This window comes from Ursus arctos, unplaced genomic scaffold (genome assembly GCF_023065955.2).
Source record: "Ursus arctos isolate Adak ecotype North America unplaced genomic scaffold, UrsArc2.0 scaffold_11, whole genome shotgun sequence".
Lineage (NCBI taxonomy): Eukaryota > Metazoa > Chordata > Mammalia > Carnivora > Ursidae > Ursus > Ursus arctos.
Window position 1 is genome coordinate 46,374,353 of NW_026622775.1, and position 23,480 is coordinate 46,397,832.

Sequence of the window (23,480 nt, forward strand, 5' to 3'; positions counted from 1 at the left end):
GGGCGCCTGGGTGGCTCAGTCGGTTAAGTGTCCAACTCTTGGTTTCAGCTCAGGTCATGATCTCAGGGTCATGGGATGGAGCCCTGCTCTGCTTTGGGCTCCATGCTCAGTGGGGAGTCTGCTTCCTCCTCTGCCTCCTCTGCCTCCTCTGCCTCTCCTCCTCCCCTCCCCCCACCCCACCTCTACCCCCCCTACCCCCGCTCATACTTTCTCTCAAATAAATAAATAAAATCTTAAAAAGAAAAAGAACATTGGTGTTCTTGCTTGTTGGACCCTTCTTCCATGAAGCGCTGTGTTCTGCTTCTGACAGAAGTGCCAGGAGATCAGTGTGAACTAGGGTGGCTTGTCTTCAGTGCCATTGATCTTCCTAGCCGGGGAGGTGGAAGGTGTTGCCCAAATGCCCTGGACTTGCTCACTTACCTCTATGGAAGTATCATTAATTGATTGATAACCTTCCTTGAACTTATCTGTAAAACCATTCATGACTTTTTAAAACTATTTTCCATAGGCTGACAATTTCCAGTTTTTTGTATATTAGGTTTTAATGGTGACCATGAGCTCTGTAATTCTTACATTTGGAAAAAACAAATCCATGTTTCCTCTATTAGTACTCTTAAAGATTTTTCATATATCATTTTCCCTTCCTTTCCGAAGTAGTGTTTTCACACTGTAGGCTTTTCTCATTTCTTTAGACTATGCAATCACCCTGAGAGATCGAAAGTTATTAAGCATAATAACCTATATTGTGTCAAATTGTGGTGACATCCAAAGTGCAGCCATGCATGGGTGTTAATAGGAAATTGCAAAGGGTTCATAAAAATATCTTTGGAAATTTAATACATTCAGAATTTATCCAATTAGCATTAGTAGATTTCTAATTCAACTTGGCACATTTATCATAATGAATTTTGCTTTTGAAGTAGTGTTCCATTTAAACTGCCTCTCAGATTGGGACTCTGGTCTGTGACAGTGTTTAAATAAAAGTAACCTTACTTTCAACTGCCATTTACAAATATTTGTTGAAAAATAAGTTAGGGTTTTTTTTTTAAACATTCCATTGAATTTACTGCTCTGTAAAGTCTAGTAATTATTTAAATTCTTGAGTATGTTGCCAGAGAAGGAAGCAAAGATCCAAGAACAAAAATACATGACCACAGTTAGAGCTGAAATAATAACTTGTTGAGGTAGAAGAGATTGGGATAAATTGCTTTACTTAACTAGCTTTCAAAAACCTATTTTTTGGACATTAATATTTTTTAGTGTTCATGCAAGACTTCATTGGACTTTGATATTCATAATCGTTTTTAGCGAAGGATTTTTATTAACTGTTTAAAAGCAATTGATTTAAGTTATTGATCTATTTTCTAGACCTGTGCATGAGTGGATTGTAAAATGTCTTCTGTAAATGTGCGCTTTTATAACCATGGTGGACGAGTTGATGGAATTTCTTCTCTCACTGAGGGATTGCATTCTAGAGCTTCCAATACTAAGAATTTCTTTTTATGCGTTTCCTTATTCTTGTCTCATTAAAGGAAAGATATATTAACTTTATTTCCATTTTTATTATTGGCTTTTCCATATCAAGATTGTGATGGTCTTTAAATATTTAAACACGTGTTCTTGTTTAATCCATATACTACCTCTTTTCTGTCATTTGAACTGTTTTCTCTGTCTCCTCGCATGTAGATTATACAGCTGCCTTAAATTAGGCTAAAGTAATATTTATTTAGTTTCACTTTTTCCCCCCTGCCATATCTAACTGTGCATTCTTTCTCTGTTTTCCTTTTGACTTTAAATGTTAAAGTGGGAGAGAGAGAGTGAGAGAGAGTCAGCTTCACTTTGTGCCTATGACCCTCAAGTAGCTTTTTCTCTCTTTTTTCCTCCCATGTGCTTGTCTGCCACGAATACTGCTGCCTAGGGCGATGTTAGGGGTATTAAATTATGGGGTAGTGGGGGAGGGGCACTGGTTGAGCATTGATGGCTTGGGTTCAAGTCTTAGTGTTACCACTCATTTGCTGATGGTCAAGTAAATCAATTGGTATCACTAAGCCTCAAAAAAATGTATTTAGAGGAACAGCTGAAATACAATCCACTGGTTAAGAGTTTGGCTTCTAAAGACAGACAAACCTGAATTTGAATCATGGCTCACCCCTTTTGGCTTTGTGGCCTTGGGCAGGTTTTTTTACTCTTCCAAGCATCAGTTCCAGCTTCTATAAAATGAACAGTACTTACAGGTCTGGTTTGAAGACTGAGATTATGCATATCAAGTGTTTAGCACAGTGCCTGGCACATTTCTAATGCCCAGTGAATGTTAGCTATTAATATATGTGAAAGCGCTTTGTAATTGAGTTTCCCAGGAAACTCCTGTTAGAGATAGTGGAACAGAAAACCCATATACACATTCATTCCGGGCTAAAGGCGTCCACTTCTCCTTGCCTATGAAATCACAAGGAGCAGGCCAAGTGGCTAACTGCAGGGTAGGGTCATCAAGACCAAAATCAACATCACATCGTAATGCTTTTTAAAAAACTGTGTTCCAGGGCTTCAGGCATTTTACAGAATAATCTATAAAACAAAGTTAACAGTTGAATATTGCAGCCTCTTTCATTTAATTTTAAGAGTAGCAACAGATTGACTCCAGAAATACCATGCAGGAATCAGTCGCACAGATAAGGAGCTTTGCTAAAAGCTTGGCTGTGATATATGCTCATGAATACCTAATTATGCCATGCAGTGTAATCAGCCAGGAGGCTACAAAAGAACAGCAAGTCGCATCAAATGATAAATCATTACTTAAGTAATGCAGACAACATTAAGGTGCCGCAAGTCAACAACAACCTTAAAATCAATAGTGTTGCAAAGGAAACATCCACATAGGACAGATCAGCTATCTAAGAACACCTCTCGTCGCTTTCATTTTCCTTTGCTGGATAATGAGAATGACGGTGCCTTGGGCTTAGAGCCTGTCTTACTGTTTCATAAAATCTGTGTGTGTATGTATGTAAGGAACATGTGCATGCACACACGTGTTTATGGACATACATGTTCACACATGTATAAGCATGTACTTGGGGTTATGATGTTAAAATGGATTTCTTACAGTGGTTTGTGTTTTTTTTTTAAGTATTTGAAAAGAAATATTGATCTCCGGGTAGCACCAACTCTAATCTGAAATCTTATTGATTCTCTCTCCTTCTCACAGTGACTACAATATAGTCTTATGTAAGTTCCCCTTAACCTTCCCAACTAAAATTTTTGTGTTGAGTTTTTCCCCTTCTAGTCAACTCATACAGTGCCAAGGAGGGCTCTTGCTAACCCCTGAATATGATCATTTACTCTTCTGCTCTAATAGTTTCCCATTGTTTTCAGAGAGTAAAATATAAACTCCTTGGCTGGAATTGGCCCCAGGTAGAACTTTACACCTGCAGGCTCCTTAGCACATTGCACCACAGCTTTGTTCTACTTCTGACATTTTTCTACCACTTGGGTTGCAGGCCCCTGGAGCAGAGAAAGAAGACTTAGTTTCTTTCATATTCCCAGCAGCTCACTCTGTGCACCTAGAAAGTGCTCAGTGACGTTAGCTGACTGTTCCCTACAGAACTGAATTTAGGAATCTGTGTTATGGCTAAAACTGTGACGATTGGTTTGTCTGTTTCTTCTAAAGAGAAGAGAAATGGCAGATAGCCTTTTAGAATAAAAGGAAGAGTAATGTGTTTAGACATGATGCCTTTGGCTCTGTGTTCATTTTCTTTACCTAAAGGAGAGTAAAAAGCTTATTATAGGTCACTCAGGCTTCAGTGCTCTTGCATTTTGTAAATAGTAGACACATGGCTAATTTTGATGTTTTCTTAAATTTGTTCACCATGTACAAAATATTTGGACATCTGTGCCATTCTTTGTAAAGAAACGATCAACATTCTTGCATTTTATTTTGGAGTCCTGTACATCATCACATGGCTTGAGTCTGATGATTCTTTTTGACCTTGAGCTCCTTTCCTGGACTTTAAATTGTTTCTTTTCTCAGCAAGTGACAGGCCTGATAATTAAGCTGTGCCCAAGATTGTGCATTATAACTACAAAGCTGTAGGCTGAACTTGAGTGAGCCTAGTGAGCCTGGTGATGACAGCCGCAGGCACAAACCCACAGAAGTCAGATGTTTCCTTTGTAGCCCCTCGCAGACCACCTCACCAGACTCTCCCCTCCTTCCCTCTGCCACCAGGTCCCTATGTCTTCATGATGTCTCTGGGCTTCCCACAGCCCCCACCTTGCTGTACCTGCCAGGATCCCTCAGCAGTGTCTGTGGTCCACAATGATTGATTTCTTTCTCTTCTTCTCCACCTTATAACAACTCTTAAGCCTTTAGAGACTGCCATTGAAACTGTTTCCAAGAGGAAAAAAAATTCTGCTAAAGAAATGCTTATAGAGTTATGATAAGAACATACAATTATTACCTCTTCTGGTATTTTCATATGTTAACAGTCTGTTTGATATAAACTAGAAATCTCTGATGGTGGCATGTCAGGTGGTCTGGCTGACTTGTTTGGCTAGAAATGAGGCAGGGAGCCTGGACATGACTTTTGGGGAAGAGAAGGAGAGTCATGCCTTGGAAATTTACTTCCTCTCAGAAAATACTTACTGAGTACCGTTTCCGTGCTAGGTGCCGTGTTTACAGCCATGGTCAAGGTGTGAGGTGGGAGGATTGTAGCACCACGTTGGGCTGCTGCAAATGGCTTGCGTCCTCTCTAAAATTATAGACATGGCTAAAATAACACCATGCCCACCCAGCCCAGTTGTTCTAATACCTGTGCATGAAAAAAAGCAGAAATCCTTTTGTGCCAGAAACAAATCAAAATCAAAGCCAGAACAGTAAGTTTCGGCTGATAGAACCATGGCCTTCTGGGATTTCAGTCTGGATACAGGTCCTAGAAATTGGGTACTGGGTTTCTAAGATCTACTCAGGGCGAAAGATGTGATCTCATATGTATATGAGGCTTGGGACCTGGAACTGAGCCCCTTACATAAAGCCTGGAGCTTCAAAGAGCTATCCTTCCATGAAAAGGGGATTAGAAAACTCCACCCATAAACAGTGAGGCAACAAAGAAACAAGTTGGAAACTTGGGTGGGAGAAAATAAAGTCACCTGTGAGAAATCAAAGCCCCAGGCGGATTCCGTGAGTGGGTTGGAGGTCCAGATTTATTCTACCCGAGTGACTTGGGAATCCCTGCCCAAGAAATAAATGTAAGATTCAGACTCTAGGACTCTGGCGGAAAGAAGCACATTGGACACCACCAGCTTATAAAAGACACACATTGCTGCTTTTCCTCTTCTCCACCTTAACTCTTAAACCCTAGTGACTGCCATTGAACCTGTTTCCAAGAGGCACACAGAGCACACAAAACAACCCCAACTAGATGGGCTCATGTTCAAAGATTAGGAAGTCATGGTGAGGGAGAGTAAGCAAATACAAGCCTGACAATTAGCACTCCCAGAACAATCTGAAATAACAATTAAGTCACTGTGTTTAAAATGGTTACAGTCATAAAAAAGAAGGAATTGGAACTTTAATAAAGAGATGGGACGGTGTGGTAAGTGATTATTTAGATTCGTAAAAGGACTAACAAGAACTTCTAAAAGTGAAAAATACGGCCATTAGATTTGAATCCCAAGGGGTAGGTTGAAGAGCAGAGCAGATTAAATACCGCTGGAGAGAATCAGACTTTGTGACATGGAGGCTGGGACGAGAAAATTCTATAGCATATTTAGAAGGTGAGAACAGAGAAGGCGAAGGAAAACAGTATTTGAGGAAGGAAGGACTGCGAGTTTTCAGATTAAATAAGCACGCTGACTCCTAAGTAAGTGTAAATACAAACAAGTCCAGTCTTAAGCTACAAAACATCGAAGACAAAGAAAACTTGTAAGCAGCCCGAGAGAAGATACGGCACCTATCCTCAAGGAGTTTGAAATCGATAACAGGAAGTACAGAGAAGTCAGTAAGCAGTAAGAAGAGTGCAGTAGCGTCTCCTGCAGTGGGAAGCACAGGACAGGCGTGGAAGGACTTCTGGAAGTGGTGTCTGTACCAGGTGCTGTCCGTAGGGGGTGAGCGTGCGCCACCACGGGAGGGTGCAGGGGACCATGTGCCTCTGTCAGGCAACAGAAGATCCTTCTGCCTGATTGTGTTGACGGGCATCTTCTGAACCTGCAGGCAGAGCTGGCTCCGCCATCCCGGGAGGTTCTGTCTGTCCTGGTTCTTGCTCAAAGTGCTGTCAGAAAAGTCTAGATGCCAAGCATTTAGTAAAAGACAGTAATCTGCATGATTTTATAGACCAGAGGAAGTGTTTAAGAATGGTGAGTGATAACCAGGCTCCTTTTTCTCTGAATGAACGTGACACTGAATCGTTTTCTGGTTTTTTTTTTTTTTGAAACCAGACAAAACCGTTCAGCAGTCCACACGTGGCTGCGGTCCTTATATGTGGCTCTTATCCATCCAGAAGAGGGGTGGTTTGGCCCAGGCCTGTGTTACATTGCTTAAGTCATCAGCTCCAGGGCGCTGGAGAATATGGTGAAGCAGGTGGGCCTTTGCTTCTAATGAGGCAGAAGAATAAAAAGGGGGAATCTGAAGACATTTAACCAAGAGCAGGTGCTGAGAAGGTGAACCTCACTGCATTAGTCATCCCGTTGTCTTCGGAGGACTAATGAAAGGCCTCACCTGACGCTATGTAAAAGGCAATATTACTAAGTCATGGTGCTGTAACAGAATGGCGCAAGAATCTTTTTGAAAGGCATTCTGTCACGTGGCATCGTCTTATTTAAGTTCAGTTTAATGAAGTTACAAAATGTACCAGAATTATCTTACATAGAATAACAAATTGACACTCAAATGATGCCAAGGAATCTTATGTTTTATTCAGAATATTTCAGAGAAAAATAAAAGATAGAGGGAGGTGTTTCCAATCGCCTGAATCATAACTCACTTGCTCCCTGTATGTTGGAAAGAGGCCGCTCAGTGGCTCATCCCTGGTGATCAGACCTGCCCCATTACAACTAGTGTGCGTAGTTTGGAGCTGGTTATGAGTACAGAAGTCTGTCCACACTCCCACACGTGGGAGCTGGACATCTTTGAGGACTGATAAAGGGTCAGCTCAGAGTATGTGTTGGGCAATGCCAACAGTGTAAAGATGGGCAAGTTTCTTAACAAAGTCTTAGTAGAGGCGACTGTTAAGACTTTGTTATTTCCTCCTATTTTGACGTTAAGTTGAGACTGTCATCCACACTTGGCAATCTTACCTTTCGAGGGATTTCCACCCTGACAAGGTCCTAGGATTTCAAAGTGTGGAGGGTTTGGCAGGCTCACTGAGCTAAAATTTGGAAACACTTGTGTGCGTTACTAGCTTCTATTTCTGACATCCCAAGATACTTAATAAGCTCTTACATTTTTTGTCCTCAGTGTTTCTGTCTGTAGAGCAGTGCTGTGTTCCTGGCCAACCTACAGGAAAAATGGCATGATGAATTAATAAGTAGTTATAGGAAGCATGTATGTGAGAATAGTATTTTCCTGCCCTTAAGTTAAAAATAGGTGATTACGTGAAATGTTAGTCATTTAAATGTGGTACATGGAAAAGAAATAAATTAATAAATGTGCAGATGACTTAATAGGAACTGGACTAAATCCAAAAATAAAGAAATCTGCATAGAGAATTCTTGAACAGAGCCAGCATATGTTACTTAGCACATGCCTAGCGTTTTGTTATGCTCATTTCAGAGGCTACAGAAGAAAAAGAAAATGTGATTTCTTTCCTTGAGTTACTTATGTAATCACTGAGTAGGCAAACAGATGTGAAATCAAGAACAAGTTAAGACAGTGTGATTAAATGTCAAAATGTAGATTGTAGGGGTGCCTGGGTGGCTTAGTTGGTTAAGCATCTGCCTTTGGCTCAGGTCATGATCCCTGGGTCCTGGGTTCAAGCTCTGTGTCAGGCTCCATGCCCAGCAGGGAGTCTGCTTCTCCCTCTCTCCACTCATGCTCTCTGTCTCTCTCAAATAAATAAAATCTTTTTTTTAAAAATGTAGATTGTAAAACCCCTCAGAAGTCAAACGAAGAGCAGTGAATGTGGGAAAGACGTCTTGTGGAGTAAGGTGGGATTGAGGGGGGTGGGACCAAAGTTGGGCCCTTGAAAGATTGAAAATTTTATTTTTTTAAGATTTTTTAATTTTTATCTTTTTAACATCTATTTATTCTTTTTAGAAAAAGGTATTTTTTTATTATTAACATATAATGTATTAATTGTTTCAGGGGTACAGGTCTGTGATTCATCAGTCTTCCACAATACACAGCATTCACCACAGCACATACCCTCCCCAATGTCCACCACTCAGCCACCCTATCCCACCCCTCCGCTCCAGCAACATTATTTTTTTTTTAAAGATTTTATTTATTTATTTGAGAGAGAGACAGCATGAGAGCAGGGTGGGGGGCAGAGGGAGAAGCAGACTCCCTGCTGAGCAGGGAGCCCGATGTGGGACTTGATCCCAGGACCCTGGGATCATGACCTGAGCTGAAGGCAGATGCTTAACCAAGTGAGCCACCGAGATGCCCCCAAAAGATTGAAAAATTTAGAAGAGATCAGGGAAAACATTCTGGGCACAGCCTGAGGTAAGAGGCAGGGACCCTCCCAGCCTGGAGAGGGGGTTTCTTAATCCCGGAAGTAAATATGTGTAGGTAAATGTGGCCCACACTGTGAAGAGCTTTAAGTATGGAAAAAGGAAAGTTTGAATTGGGCACCTGGGTGACTCAGTCGATTAAGCGTCCTCCTTCTGCTCAGGTCATGATCCCTGGGTCTTGGGATCGAATCCCACATTGGGCTCCCTGCTCAGTGGCTGGGGGGATGGGGTAGGGGGGAGCATCTGCTTCTTGCTCTGCCCCTCCCCCCGGCTTGTGTGCTCTCTCGCTCTCACAAAAATAAATAAAATCTTTAAAAAGAAAGAAAAAAAGAAAAGTTTGAACTTAGGTGTTTGGGTGACAGGTGTTAAACTAGGTTTTTGAGTTGGTAAGGGAAATGATGACATGGTATTAGGAAGTTTGCGGGTTTCATGGATGTGATTAATACAGATGGGGGGTGGTATAAGAGAGCAAATTGAACATGACAGGTAAGTGTCTGTGCCACAAATTTCATACACATTTTTCTCACAAAAAAGCTCCATGAATTAAACCTCACTTAAACGTCACAGAACCTCTGCGAATTAGGTCATATTTTACAGATGTAGAAACTGAAGCCCAGATTAACGAGCTTCTAAGGTCCCACAGCTACTAAGTAATATTCAGCCCCAAATTGTCTTATTTGAGAGCCCTTGCAGTTGTCTTATTGTGGCCCTTCATTGAAATATCAGAATCACGGCTCTTCTGATTACTCAAACCTTGTAGACATTTCTTGGTTCTGGAAGTTTAAGTTAGGCAGAAGTCATGGTGTATCAGCCAAGGTAGCATATTTTGTGTACTCAGAGATCTGATCCAGAACCCTGAAATTGGAATGTCCTGGACATCTAGAACTCCTGGAAAACAGACCCACATATCCCTAGTGGCTATGAATTAACCAGACTTAATCTGATGATTCAACAAAATACAGTAGCCAAAGGATATTTGAGAGACCTTTAAAGACCTATAATTACAAAGCATTTCGTTTGTCACTTTATCTTGAGAAATCTGCACAGGAAAGTAGATTGAATAAATGAGATATTGACATAGTGGAGCTAAATAAATGACTGTTTCTAACTTCCATAGAGCAGAGCAAGGCAAAAAAGATAATTGGCTTATTGCCGCTACTTCATTCCTCTGATGGAGATTGGCCATCCACCCTAACAATCACCTAGCTCTCTATTGATCTCCAGTGTTCTTTAGTCCTCCAGTCTCTGTCAGGAGTTTCTCAATTATCTGATTGAGTTTCTGAGGGAGGCCCGGAAACGGAGGCTGCTGGGAGCCCTGTGGAAGAGGAGGCAGGAGGGGCAGGAGGGGCAGGAGGGGCAGGGCCTGGCAGCTCTGCCTTGCCACCTGGGTTGTGGATGTGCGCTCAGCGGGGTGTGAGCCCTTGTAAGGGTGGGAATAGGGCAGCACTTTTGGAAGTCTCAGATCATGGAGAATGTAGAAAGGTACTGCAGACTTTTTTTTTTTTTTTTTAAGATTTTATTAGTTGAGAGAGATTGAGAGAACGAGTGAGAGGAGGGGCAGAGGGAGAAGCAGACTCCCTGTGGAGCAGGGAGCTCGACATGATGACCTGAGCTGAGGGCAGATGCTTAACGGACTGAACCGCCCAGGCACCTTTGCAGACCCATTCTGCACTTGATTTTAGCCAAAAGGCCGAGAAGCGATTGCAGACCCATTCTGATAAGAAAATTTAGTGAACTCTGTGGGCAAGAAACTTACCTTGGAATGAATTCTTTTCGGTTTGAGAGAGAAAAGGAAAACGTAACAGTGTCCCTAAGGTTCATAAAGTTTTCAACCAAACAAGCATTTTTAAGGGGAAGTGACTGTTTTTAATATTAATATTTCCTTCAGATTTTCATTCAAAACTCAAACATCAGAGGTCCTGTTTAATCTCAGACACTAATGGTGGGAAGGAGAACTTGGGGGCTTTTTTGGTTTTCTGATGATATTTAGTCAGACTAACAAAGTGCCCCCCATCCCTTTAAGGGTTTTTTAACATTAAGAAGAGGAATCTTACTAAGTAAAATTACTTGCCCAGCTGATAGCTCTCCATATTGTATCTTCTTTTCTTAAGAGTCATAGGAGACCAAAGTCTCCACCAGCATGCAGCCTTGACTTGCCTCTCCTGCCCATTTCTTTTTTTCTAGTCTCTACACCCAAACTCCAAGCCCTAAGAATAGCAGATGGATGGATCTGGCTTTTAATAAGCGCTTGAATCATTCAGTCTTAGGTTTTACAGCATTTCTTAAGGTACTTAATTTCTCAGAAGTACTGCTCCACGTATGTTACTGCTGCTAAGTGTATGTGTTTGTTATGTACCCTGGTGTACACGTGAACTTGAAAAATCGCCCCGACAGATTTCACTGTTAGTTACTTCTATGATTAAGACACAGTGAATAAGAAAAAGTTAGTATTAAAAAAGAAGCATACAGGGGTGCCTGGGTGCCTCAGTTGGTTAAGCATCTGCTTTCGGCTCAGGTCATGGTCCCGGTGTCCTGGGGATTGAGCCCCTGCTCAGCAGGGAGCCTGCTTCTCCCTCTGCCGCTCCCCCTACTTGTGCTCTCTCTCTCTCAAATAAAATCTTTTTTAAAAAAAAGCATACATGTAATTTTTTTGTTTATTGTAGTTGTACATGTGCCTCAAAAGTAGAGCCTTTCCTAAGAGGAATTTTTAATTGAATACCAGGGCATAGGGTGTGTATGGGTGTGTGTTTCTGTGATAAATCCAAACATGGTCTTCTGGATCTTAGAGTTTTTCAAATTCTGAAAGCTTAGAGACTAATAAGCCAAATCTCTTTAGGGGAGTTTGTGTTTTCTTTGGAAAGATATATATCAGAAATCTCCAGAATCATTGGAACTTAATTAAGCTTCAACTCTCTGACCCCATAGAAGTTTAGACCAGGTCAGGGATGGACCACCAGTAGCCCTGGCATCCCTTAAAACTGTAACTAAAGTAGTTGCTCATGATATTTTTATCTCTCCAGCGTTCTTTTCTTTTTTTTTCCTTGACTAATTTACATTTTCCTTTACTTCCATCTTCCTTTAAAAAGTGTTTATTCTTGGGATGCCTGAGTGGCTCAGTTGGTTAAGCATCTGCCTTCGGCTCAGGTCATGATCCCAGGGTCTTGGGAGCAAGCCTGCTTTTCCCTCTCCCTCTGCCTGCTGCTCCCCCAGCTTGTGTTCATTCTCTCTGTATGTCAAATAAATAAATAAAATCTTAAAAATGAAAGTGTTGGGGTGCTTGGGTAGCGCAGTCGTTAAGCGTCTGCCTTCGGCTTAGGGCGTGATCCCGGCGTTCCGGGATCGAGTCCCACATCGGGCTCCTCCGCTGGGAGCCTGCTTCTTCCTCTCCCACTCCCTCCTCTCCCACTCCCCTGCTGTGCTCCCTCTCTCGCTGGCTGTCTGTCACATAAATAAAATCTTAAAAAAAATAAAATAAAATAAAATAAATAAAAGTGTTTACTCTTCAGTAAATAAGTGAGTAGCTACTAAATGATACGGTTGGATGGAAACGTTGGATTGCCCTGCAGATATATTCAGGGAGCTCTGTGTTAGATATGTAGTAGCCTGAGAATGTATCAGGCTTCAAATATTTCTTTTAAAGTACTCTTTTGTAAACGTTTGGCCGGTTCTTCTGTGTGCTGGAACCTGCAAACATAGAAGTCAGCAACACCATGCTGTGTTAGGGGATACAGGGTGCTCATCAACTCTGTCGTTTGCTTGTACCTAACCTGTCTCATTTTAACTTCGTAACATTTTTCAAATGCCAGGTCCTATGCTAGGGGCTAAGAATTCAGGCAGAAAAGATTCAGGCCCCTTCTTCAAGAACGGGCTCACAGATTCCTGACGGTTTGTTTCAGCTCTGCACCCTTTTGTCATTAGTCTTTTCTCTTTGATCCAGTGATTTAAAAATGACTCATTTTTCACATTTGATTTTTTTTTTTTACATTTCTTGTGCCCATTAAGTTTCTCCTTTTAAAATAATTGAGCCAACTTCTCTGTCCCTTTTTGTTACCATATCTGGATCTGCAGCCTTCTAAAATAACTCGTTTGGAGAACCCCCCCATCCATGACCTCCCCAGTGAGCCACAGTGCCCTTGTTGCAGGTGCTGGTGATGAAGCAGTTACACTTTGATCAGTTTCAGGCCATTAGTGGTTTGTTTGTTTGTTTGTTTGTTTGTTTGTTTGTTTTTAAGGCCCTTTTCCTTGACTGCTTCAGTGTTTACTCTGTTTGCCCAATGGCACCATATACTGGTTATCAACCTGCTGTATCTGTAACTACATAGTTACTGAGGATTTTGCATTTTAAGTTACTCATCAGTAGTCATCATTGACCTTTTGGACTCCTCTAGAAAAATTTGTCCCCCATCTGATTTTAGTTGGTTGTTAGAGTTGATTTATGTATGTAACACATGGTCACTAAATAAATACTGCTTAATGATTAAAGCTATAACTTTAAGGGAATATTAAGTTGCCCTGACCCTGTTTTGAAGAAATGGCAGTAGAATCCTACACCTTATTCTAATTTTCTCCATTTTAAAAGGAAAGTGCAGTCTTTCAAAGGAAAGGAATTTTACTATCCTGGAATGTAGGGAAGGCACATATCTTTTCACTCATCTGTGAACATTAACAACATTTATAGCGTACCTCCGGGGTGGAAGAAAAAAAATACTGCTTAAATGCAGTTTTTATCACATGAGTTTCAAATGACAATTTGATGACATTCCTATTTTAGTCCCTGTAACACTCTCAATTTCTGTAGCTCCTGCTGGCAACTTGTGAACCGTTAGGCTAATGCTAAATTATAGAAACATTCTGGACATTCTGAGTCCCACTTGGCAGTGCTGTGGAGAGTTGACCCCCTGTGTTTGTCTTCCAGCATCCAGTGCTTGATGAGCCAATCGCTGAAGCCGTCTGTATTATCGCAGACACGGACAAGTGGAGTGTCCAGGTAGCCACAAGTCAGAGGAAGGTGACGGACAGCATGAAACTGGGCCAGGATGTCTTGGTCTCGAGTCAGGTGTCCAGTTTGCTTCACTCCATTTTACAGCTTTACAAGCTTCACCTCCCTGCTGATTTTGTAAGTACTTGTTCTCATATCACCAAAGAAAGATAGTTAGAGCACTTTTAACAGTACCTTGATTAAAAAATCACAGATCCAAATGTTTTGTTTTTAGTATAATTGGATATTAGCATAAATAAAAATAGAACGTGCAACATAACACCAGCAAACAGGGTAGATTTCAGTAACAGTAGCTCTTCCATGAAACAACACACAGTGACACGGAATCTTGAATAAGTTATATGGTAAAGGAAAAAAGGTATGGGGGAAGGGATCAGGCATAAAAGGAAATTTAAAATCTTGCTTTGGAGAACTCATTAGTTCTCCTTTATCAGATCGACATCAAGCAAGCCAGTTTCTGAAGGGATTTTAGTTCCTTTTGTTCAGGGACTGGTCTCATAAAATTGCTAAGGATAAAACGGAGTATCATTTGTATAAACACAATTTTGACGTACTATACCCATAGAAGATGGTATCAGTTGTTCCTTTTCAAACGAGATTTTAAAATCGACTTCGTAACATTATATTAAACACAGCAAATAGAGCCAGTAAACTCCTAGAAAATGATTAACAGCTCTCCCCCAGGCATTGGAATGAATATATAAAACAGATACTTTTCAAGTATATGTGTGTGTCTGTGCAGAGACTGAGCAAAAATACATTTTGGGAAGGAGGGAGAAAGGTCTCAAAAGTGGAAGAGAGGCTCAAGGGCAGATAGCTAGGAGAAGCGTAAGTGAGATGGCCAACCTCAGGGATTTGCGCTGAGGTGAGAGCGCGCCCACCTTCTCGGCTTATTCCCTTCCCCCGCCCCAAACTCCATTGCCCTCTGCAGTATACCCCCAGACCAGAGTATCCCTCACTTCCCTTCTGCAGATACAGAGTTATTTAATAACAAAGGAGGAAGCTGGGTATTAATTACCTACAGTAATTGTGAATGGAGTGGTAATTTTCCCCAGGTTCTAATGACCTACGGTTGCACCACATACCTTGGAATTCCCAGGGCTCCCATGGCCTTCAAGAAGGTGATTTGAAATACAGTGTGTCATGTAAGCTGTGGCAGTGTGGCACAACAGGGAGACCCCTCAGTGCAACTGGTTTAAAGTCTAGGCTTTGCCATCAGTGAGTCTTGTGATGGTGGATAGTCCTGAGCATCTCTGAACTTCAGTGTTCTCACTTGTAAAAGCGAGATAGTACCCATTCGACAAGCATATTGTGAGAATCCTCTGAAAATTAGGTCTGAGATACTGCTTTTTAAAAAACTGGCAAAGCACTATGCCAATATGAGACACTCTAACAGCCACTGTACAGCAGAGTGTGGCCTTTAGAGTCCAGTAGTCTAGGGTCAAATCCAAGCTCCGCTACTTCCTAACTGTGTGACTTCTCAAAGTCTCAGTCTGTACCTACATCTATAAAACTGAGGAGATGCTGGAGCTTATCTCATACAGTTATGAAAATGAAATTAAACAATTCAGGTAAAGCACTTGGAACAGCGTTACATGTCATGAGTTCCCAGGAAACAGCTAGTAATAATTAGTTTCATGAAATAATTTTACTGGCTATAAAGACTGACAACAGCTTTTCACCATAATCTTTATTTGGGCTTTAGACTGAAGCATACTCTTGCCGGACCTCTGTTCCAGGGGGTAATGTGAGAAGCACTTAAGGGTTATGACGACCTTACTTTTGTTCTATATTTGCAGGCCGTTTTTTTCCTAGTAGCAAGCTGCATCACGCTGACTTGGAGTCTGAACTCTCTTTTTCTGTAAGGAAAGGAAGATACATTAGATTTTATACTTCTTTTACTGTTAGAAGTATTTGCCAAACTTTCATATTTTATTCTATAATACATAACTCTTATGACATAGCTACATTAGACATTTTAGTTATCCAGGCTAAATTGCTATAGCTAATTCTTTTTACTTCCTTTGGACAGAAGTATGTTTAGCTACTTGATACTATGAATGACTTACTTAACCTAATAAAACCGCAAAGAAAATTTCATCTGCAGTTTAAAATTCTCCTTTAAAAATCACTTGAATGAAACATGACTAAATGACTATTAGAGCCTTCAATATTTTTGAAAGGAGAAAGTTAGCTATTTAAAATTTTAGAAGGTAAAAATTAAAGAAATCCATCTCAGGAATAAAATCCCAGAAAAGGGAAGGCAGAACCCAAAGCAGTTCTATTTGATAATCAAACCTTTTGTAAAAAAAAAAAAAAAAATTCTAAATGATTTGATTTCAAGTTCCATATAGACCAGTGTTGTCTTTATTTCCACATTACAACCTACAGTTTTCATGGGGATTATGAAAACACCGTAAATTAACGATTTAAAACAAAGGATGCCATGTAATGTGAATGTTCTTTTTAATATTTTATAACACTCTTATTAAAAACTCGTGTTTACTACTTAAGGAACTGAAACTTAGCAGGAGATCCTTTTACCATTTAACTGTGTTTATTTGGAGGAACATTTTCGTGAGAACTGGTGAAATCCTCCTTGCTTCGATTATTACTCTTAGTCACTTACCAGTTTTTTTCATCCACTCAACACAATGCATTTAAGATTTTAAACCAATGAAAAACTGAAAAGATTGCATCTCGAATAGAGACTTTTCCATGTCACTGATCAGCCCAGATCAAGATCAACATTTTCAAATGCATCTGTTAATCTTTTTACCTTGAAAATAACAGGCGTAATGGTCTAGAAGAAAATTATGTATGATGGAATTACCCTTGCCAAAGCCATCAGGTGTCTTACTGAAGATGCTTGGATGGCTCTGCCTGCCAAATGCAAAAGCATTTGCCTCTGGTGAAAGACACAGATGGTTGCTATTCTCTAAAAAATGAAGTTGGACACAATTCCAAGGGTAGAGATGTCCTGAGAATAATTGCCTTTTCTTTATTGTTATTAAAGACCTAGTTAAAATACACTCTTGAGAGAAAAAAAAAATTTAAAGTAAACTTGTTCCATTTACTCTACTGTTGGGGATACATTTCGCCAAAATAATGTTAGCTATAGGAAAACAACAAAGATATTCTTTAAAAAATTACTTACAGTAACAAAAACTCAGATTGCCATGTGGATAAGTAAATAATGATAATTCACATTCTCAAAAATTACTTAACAAAAATTACATTGATAATTTATTAATAACATAGGGAAAGGATTATTTCAAAGTTTTTAAAAAGTAGGAAATAATTACACTTACAGAATGATTTCAGCTACGTTAAAAATGCTTTTTAAAAAAGACTAGCCGATATGTATGAAAATCTTAATCGTCATTAGAAAAAGTAAACTCTTGTTTTATAAAAACCTTTTCTTACACCTACCAATGGTTTGATATGGTTTGTAATTTTTAAGTGTATTGGGAAGGAATGAGATTATAGCCATGTCCTTAGAAATGAATTAAGAGAATTCCAGCTCTTAGAATATTGGCAGAGACTTGAATCCTGGCCCTCATTGTGAATGTTATTGGCTTCACAGTGCATCATGCATCTTGAAGATAGACTACAGGAGATGTACCTTAAAAGTAAGATGCTGTCTGAATATCTTCGTGGACACACACGAGTCCATGTGAAAGAATTAGGTGTCGTACTGGGGTGAGTTCTGTGAAGTGCCACTGTTTCCCCCTGTGATAGGGCTGATCCTAGCACTGCACCCACTGACTGACCCATTTAGCCTGTCTCACCCAGAACCCGCGGGCCCCAGTGCCCCATTGAAATGTTCGGGGTTCATGAGATGTGTGCCTCTGATGCTTCCCATCTTTGTATCTCTGATACTGGAGTTTCATACCTGCGAACAAAGGCAGAACTCTAAGCTAGTGGTACTTTATGTTAGTCTCCTCCCTGGATTATTTTATGCTTGAAAGTGAAAAATTTAATCCCATTCTGCCTGCCCACTTCTAGTCATTTCGGTAAGATATCAAAAGTGCAGCCTGTCAGACATGCAGCAGAGCTTGTGTTTACATTTCGCTCCCTGGAGGAGGCAAGAAAGGCCTTCTCCTGGACTCTCAGGGGCCACCTGCATGTCCGCAGGGTGACCGTACTTTCCCCTCTTTCGTTAGAAGCCCCTTGGAAGAGGAGACCTACTGATGTTACTGACAGTGTAGACCTCTTCCAGAGGGTTGGGTCTTGGCCGTACCTTCTCTCAGAGAAGAAATTCTGACTTATGTTACTCTCGGCTTAATGTTTCAACAGAGAGCTAACAAAAAGACATTGTGTCTATGGGGAATTGACCCCCTTTTCTGTGATGATGGTTCTCCTAATTCAGGGCAAGGAAATATTGTGTATATAATGTCAGGCTTGAAATTCTCTATCAAGCCTGCTAATCAAAGTACTATTTCAACACTCGGGCCTTTGCATTCTTGTCAGGCTTTTCATCTTTCACACCCAGGATATGACTTAGTGTTTTGTTTGGCTCTTGGCATTTCCTGTCATACTTTTTTTCCCCATACTTTATTTAAAAAAACGTTTTTCCCTTTTGAGGCCTTTGCTTTTGCAGTTAACTTGCGATGTATCTTTGTTGCTGTTGATGTTGTTCTTAGTTGTTGTTTAGGTTTCTTTACCAGCCTCAGACGTGAGCCCTGCCTCACCAGGTTTCCATTGCCAGATGTGTGCCTTACATTTCTAGGATCTTTACCTGGCTCCTGACTGGCAGGTGTCCATCGACACTATTAGAAGGATCATAAGGATTTATTTACCTTCCTGATCTGTCGGTCCTCCTGGTGCATTATTAATGGGGGTCACATCAGCCTCACTCTAGCCCCTTCCTCTCCTAGTCAGAGCCAGCAGCACAAAAGGTACTGAAGAACTTCTTATCTACCCTGAAAGGAGATCTGTAGGCAGCGTTGCTGGAGAAAGCATAGAAAGTTCCATAAAGTAATGCCAGCTACCTTTTTAAATTTTATTTTTGATTTTTCATTTTTGGAATTCAAGGGAAAAAAAATAGGACATATTCCACGGATTGAAGCAGTCCTAATTTTTTTCAGGACATTTGGCAGTGTTTAGCCAGTGACCATGCTGTATCCGCCTCTGCTGTAAGAGAGGCAGCCAAAGCCGCGTCCATTTGATGCTGTGATGTCTCTTGACTCAATATCTATTAGTGTCACTTTGCTCTCAGTATCTTGTAGCTCAGCTTAGTGAGGATCTAAATTGTCTAACCTGTTGAACAAATCCCCAAGTTTTTGGAAAAATTCTCCCACCTTCATCATTCTCCTAAGCCTGATTCCAGCCCAGGTAGCAGAATCTCAGTACGTGTTCGAGTGCCACTGCATGAGTGAGGAGATACTGGAGAAGAGGATGTTAGAGTACAGCCCGATGACATTGTTGAGGAAAATAGACAAGTTCTGGGCTTAAACTGGGCGACCCTGGCTGTGGGAAGACGAGCTTTGTGCCCCGCCCCCCCCCCCCCACACAGCACACCTGCATCTTTCTCTGCGTTGTCGGGTGGCGGCCACTGGGAGATCACATTAAAAGACCAGGTTTAGCATTTTTCCATCTCTCACTTTGTCGTTAGTTTTAAGCAATGTTCTGGCAAGCTTGGTACCTAGCAATAATGCTTTCCTGTAAAATCATGCTACTTTAATATTTTCTTTTTTCACTGTTCAGGATTGAATCCAACGACCTGCCTCTGTTGACTGCTATTGCCAGTACTCATTCTCCTTATGTCGCTCAAATACTCTTATAAGCTAAAGCTCAGGACAGTTCTTCCTTGGAAGGAAAAAAAAATCCGATTCTCAACTGAAGGTGAAAGGAATAAGCTCTCTGTGACGTCAAAAGCATGAGAAGAGCGAACGGAAACAGTCATTCCAGCGCTTTGTTATGTTTTGTTTTGTTGCTTTCAGGTGGATGCTTCGTTGGACGACTTAGGTTTACTTGACATAATGGCATTTGTGTTTTTCGTGAATACTCTTTGGCCTTTTGTTACCCATGAATCAACAGAGAGAGTGACCTTTTTGGTAGGAGGAGACGTAAACACTACACTAAACACTAAGCTGCTGGTACTGATTACCTTGTGTGTTTGGGCAGAATGACAAGGGACTTGGGAGCAGGGGTAACCGGTGTACACACCATTCCAGTAGGACAGCGTTTCACAGTTTAAGCATGAGCTCTCCAAAGTGGAGAACGTGCGGTTTGCTATTCTCAGAAGACAGTCAGAACAAGGGATTTGGATTCCAGGGTAGAGTTTGCTTTTTACAAAAGGTTGAAAGCAAGCAAGCCGCATTGTGCCATCTTCCGCTCTGGCGGCTGTAGGCATTACTGCCTGACAGAAGACAAGACAGAGGATCGACCGTTGGGCAGAGGGTGCTTGAGGGACCCACTGTTTCCACATCTTCTTGGAGTTTACCTTGTTGCAGATGCGGCCACAGGTAGGTTAGAGACGGACTGTTGGTGCAATAAACCCAGGAATCAATGTAGCATCTTAATCTCATCAAGATGTAGTTCAGAGCAGCAGAGTGCACAGTCTCATACCATATGTTTTATCCTCATACTTCAGAGCTTTCAGCAGCCTTTTTAAGAGAGGCCATTTACCAAAGTTATTTCTATAAGCGCAAGAGTGTTTCTGTTGCTAAATTCTTCCGCCTGAAGCCACTTTCTTCTTATAATAGTTAATACAAATGACTATTTGTACTTAGAAAGGCACAACTGGCCTGGCGGGAAATGAACTTGCAACAGTTCAGGACGACTAATGGTAGGAATTAGTTTGTACATTTACCAACAATCCATAAATGATCTCAGTTTTTACATTATCATCTCTGTGCCTTCTAATCCCTAAGTCCTTTGCAAAACACCTCTCCAGAAATTAACTTACCCATTATAAAATCTGCCAAAATGAAGGCGTGTGTATTAGCATGGTTCACTTTTTTAGAAACCTTAATTTTTTGTCAAATGTAAAAGAAACTTTACTTAGTTTACTGGCCATGAACTCTGGCCACGTCAGACCACATACTGACGTCCAGGGTAAAGGAAAAGACTTTTCAAAACTAGATCGTGAAAAGACAGGCGCTAATCTCACAAATCAGAACATTGTTAGCACCTTGCAGATCCTGAGTGAGGTTGATTATAACCAGGCTCTGATTTCATTTCACCGCTGTATGAATTAATTCCGGTCCTTCTCGTGTACCCTTTCGTACCTGAGATTATGAAGTAACTTCGCTTTTAGGGGTTAGAATGACTTCAGATTTTTTATTTGATAAAATCCTGATTCTAAACACCAAGTTACATAAATTTGTTTATTCTTTTACAAATGCAAGTTATTTGTTTGAAAGAGTATTGCAGCAGTACCAATGGAGAAAAATAGGTGTAACAATTCTTTAGGAATATGTCAGAACCGCTGCTTTCCCTTTCTCTCTCTCCCTCTCTCCCTCTCCCTCTCTCTTTATGATGTGAAATGTAGGTGGGTGCATTAAGGCTCTTAAGATCTGTAATTTTTTTATTTTATGCCTTTCCTTCACAAGATTGACGTTTTCCATCCTTTTTATGTTTATCTTACTTCCTCTGTCTGACATCTGAGTTTGGTTTTTCAAAGTCTCCAGTTTCGTGACATCACTGCTTGCTGTTATGTTACACAGAGAATGAACCTCACCTGTGGCTCAGCTCACTCATCATTTGTTTCTCATTACGTGTGAATAAATTATAATAGCTGATGTTACATCATTCCCGTCTGTACCAGTTTAGAGCATACCCCTCATCTCTCTTTCCCCTTTCCTTGTTTACATGTTTTGAGCACTTTCCCTCAGTCACCACTTTCCAGGGATTCATAGAAAATAACTAGATACAAAACCAGTTTCATTCAAAATGTGTATACATAGCGGCATGTTGAAAATTAGACCCGTGTAGAGGGAAATGGAGCTTTAAATGGTTGATTCTAAACTCCAAACATCAAAATTTAGCCCAGTCCTCTCAAAGCCGGAGAAAATTTAATTTGCCTCTCAATCTACTATTCTAAAACTCTCTCTCGGAAAATGTCTGTTGGAAAACTACAGGTGGGTCACGTGTGGGGGTTGTCCCAGTGACACTCAGGATTCCAGTCAGAACCTAATCCTCACATCTATTGCCTACAAAAACAGACCAAGAATGTTGCTGCTCTTTTATAATCCTCCTTTAAATAACACTCAAGTTTTGTCTGAAATTCAACCTCTTCCCAAAAGTGGAAAAGAAAAAAAAAAATCTCATGGAATTGCGTTGAGATACACCCCCTCACACCACCCGGTGGCTTCATTCTGTAGTAGCCCAAGAGGCAAGAAAGGGATCCCGCCCCCTCCCAGTGCCCACCTCAAAGAAAAAATTAAAATTAAAAAAAAAAAAAAGAAAAGAAAACTACCTCAGTTGACAGGATTCCACCTTTAGGGTTTCTTCAACTTTTCAGTCTTACCTGTCGAGTGTAACTTTTGTAGCATCTTGCTTTTTTAAGCAAGCTAGTGAGGCATGACAGCAGAAGTGTGTAAATGTTACTGTGATGGACCTCTTTCTAGCATGTTGCAGTTTTATTTTTAATAGATTGATGAGTGATATGAATGTAAAGATAATTGTGTATGTTTAAACCTGACAATGAAAATTTAAAATGTAGCTTCCATACTTGTGCATAATTCCAAAGTATTTTATTTTTATCAGTGTTAAATAGCTTTTTGTACAGGCTTCAATCCATTTTTCTGAAGTGTGCTGTTTTTTAATAAAAGTAACTATAATCTTTTCACATCCCATGGAACTGCCGTTTACACATCGCAACTTTTTAAACTTACCATATTTTTCAAAAGTAACTTTTTTGGAGGGAGGAAAGTCCCCGCTTGCTAAGTGATACTAAACTGTTGTTTAGGCTCTTATAATTAGGTCCTGAGATTTTATAAAAAATTTAGTCTGTAGCTTTTTAGGTTCTTCACTAGAGTTGGTTGTACATAAAAATAAAGAATATAAAGTGACCCTAAAATTCTTTTAAATGTCTGGATTTACCCACTAATATGTACTTTTGAAAGTATTTTGTTCATGCATACTTTCACCATTAAATTGAAAAAGTCTTTAGCTTCTCTTGGTAAATGTGAAGCATTTGTTTTTTTTATTGTGCTGTGGGGGAGGGGATATTTTAATACAATATTTACCTAAATCAAGCAGCCCCCTCTGAGTGTTAATTTTTAAATGTCAAAATTTTGGTGACCATATATATCTTGGGAGCAAGATTGCAATATGCTTAAATTTAAGTGGTGTTTAAAAAGAGAAAATTCTGAGATTTGTTATTAAGCTCCAGTAAGACAAATTGATAGGACTTTATATTTTTGATCAGGTAAATAGATATCAATGTCAATGTATAGAAATTTTTTCTTAAAACTTGTTCATGTATTATTTTGATCCATTTTTCTGTGGCATTTGGTGCAATAAACCTTTTGAATTTATCTTGAACATTTTCCTGGTACTGCATGTGATTTGTTACATTTAATCTTAGCTCTTAAAAACTTAGAGGTCTCATTTCCATTAATTCATGCTGAAACGAGTGGTTACATATGTCAGTGATTTTCAGCAGGGATGTTTTGGAAGTGTAGGGACATTTTTGGTTAGCATAATGGTGGGTGAGAGTTACTGGCACATAGTGGATGGGGGCTGAGGATGGTAACAGAAATATCTTGTAATGTATGGGACACCCCACAGAATGAGGAATTGTCCCCCACTCCTGCATGACTTTTAAATGTTCTGCTGGACATTCATGTGGGTGAAAAAGCTGTTTATAATT

At 40.3% G+C, this 23,480-nt stretch overlaps 1 protein-coding gene across 6 annotated transcripts in view; it reads left to right on the forward strand.

The window, feature by feature from the left end:
- Positions 1–23,152, forward strand: part of FNIP2 (folliculin interacting protein 2) — a 132,628-nt gene extending 109,476 nt beyond the window's left edge. For all 6 annotated transcript variants that reach the window (XM_026499566.4, XM_026499567.4, XM_044384400.3 and 3 more), the window contains 3 exons: positions 13,574–13,774; positions 17,244–17,359; positions 19,367–23,152. In XM_026499566.4, the coding sequence (XP_026355351.3) occupies positions 13,574–13,774; positions 17,244–17,359; positions 19,367–19,445 (396 nt within the window). In that variant the 3' untranslated portion in view covers positions 19,446–23,152. The remainder of the gene's footprint in view (positions 1–13,573; positions 13,775–17,243; positions 17,360–19,366) is intronic.
- The last annotated feature ends 328 nt before the right edge of the window (positions 23,153–23,480 follow it).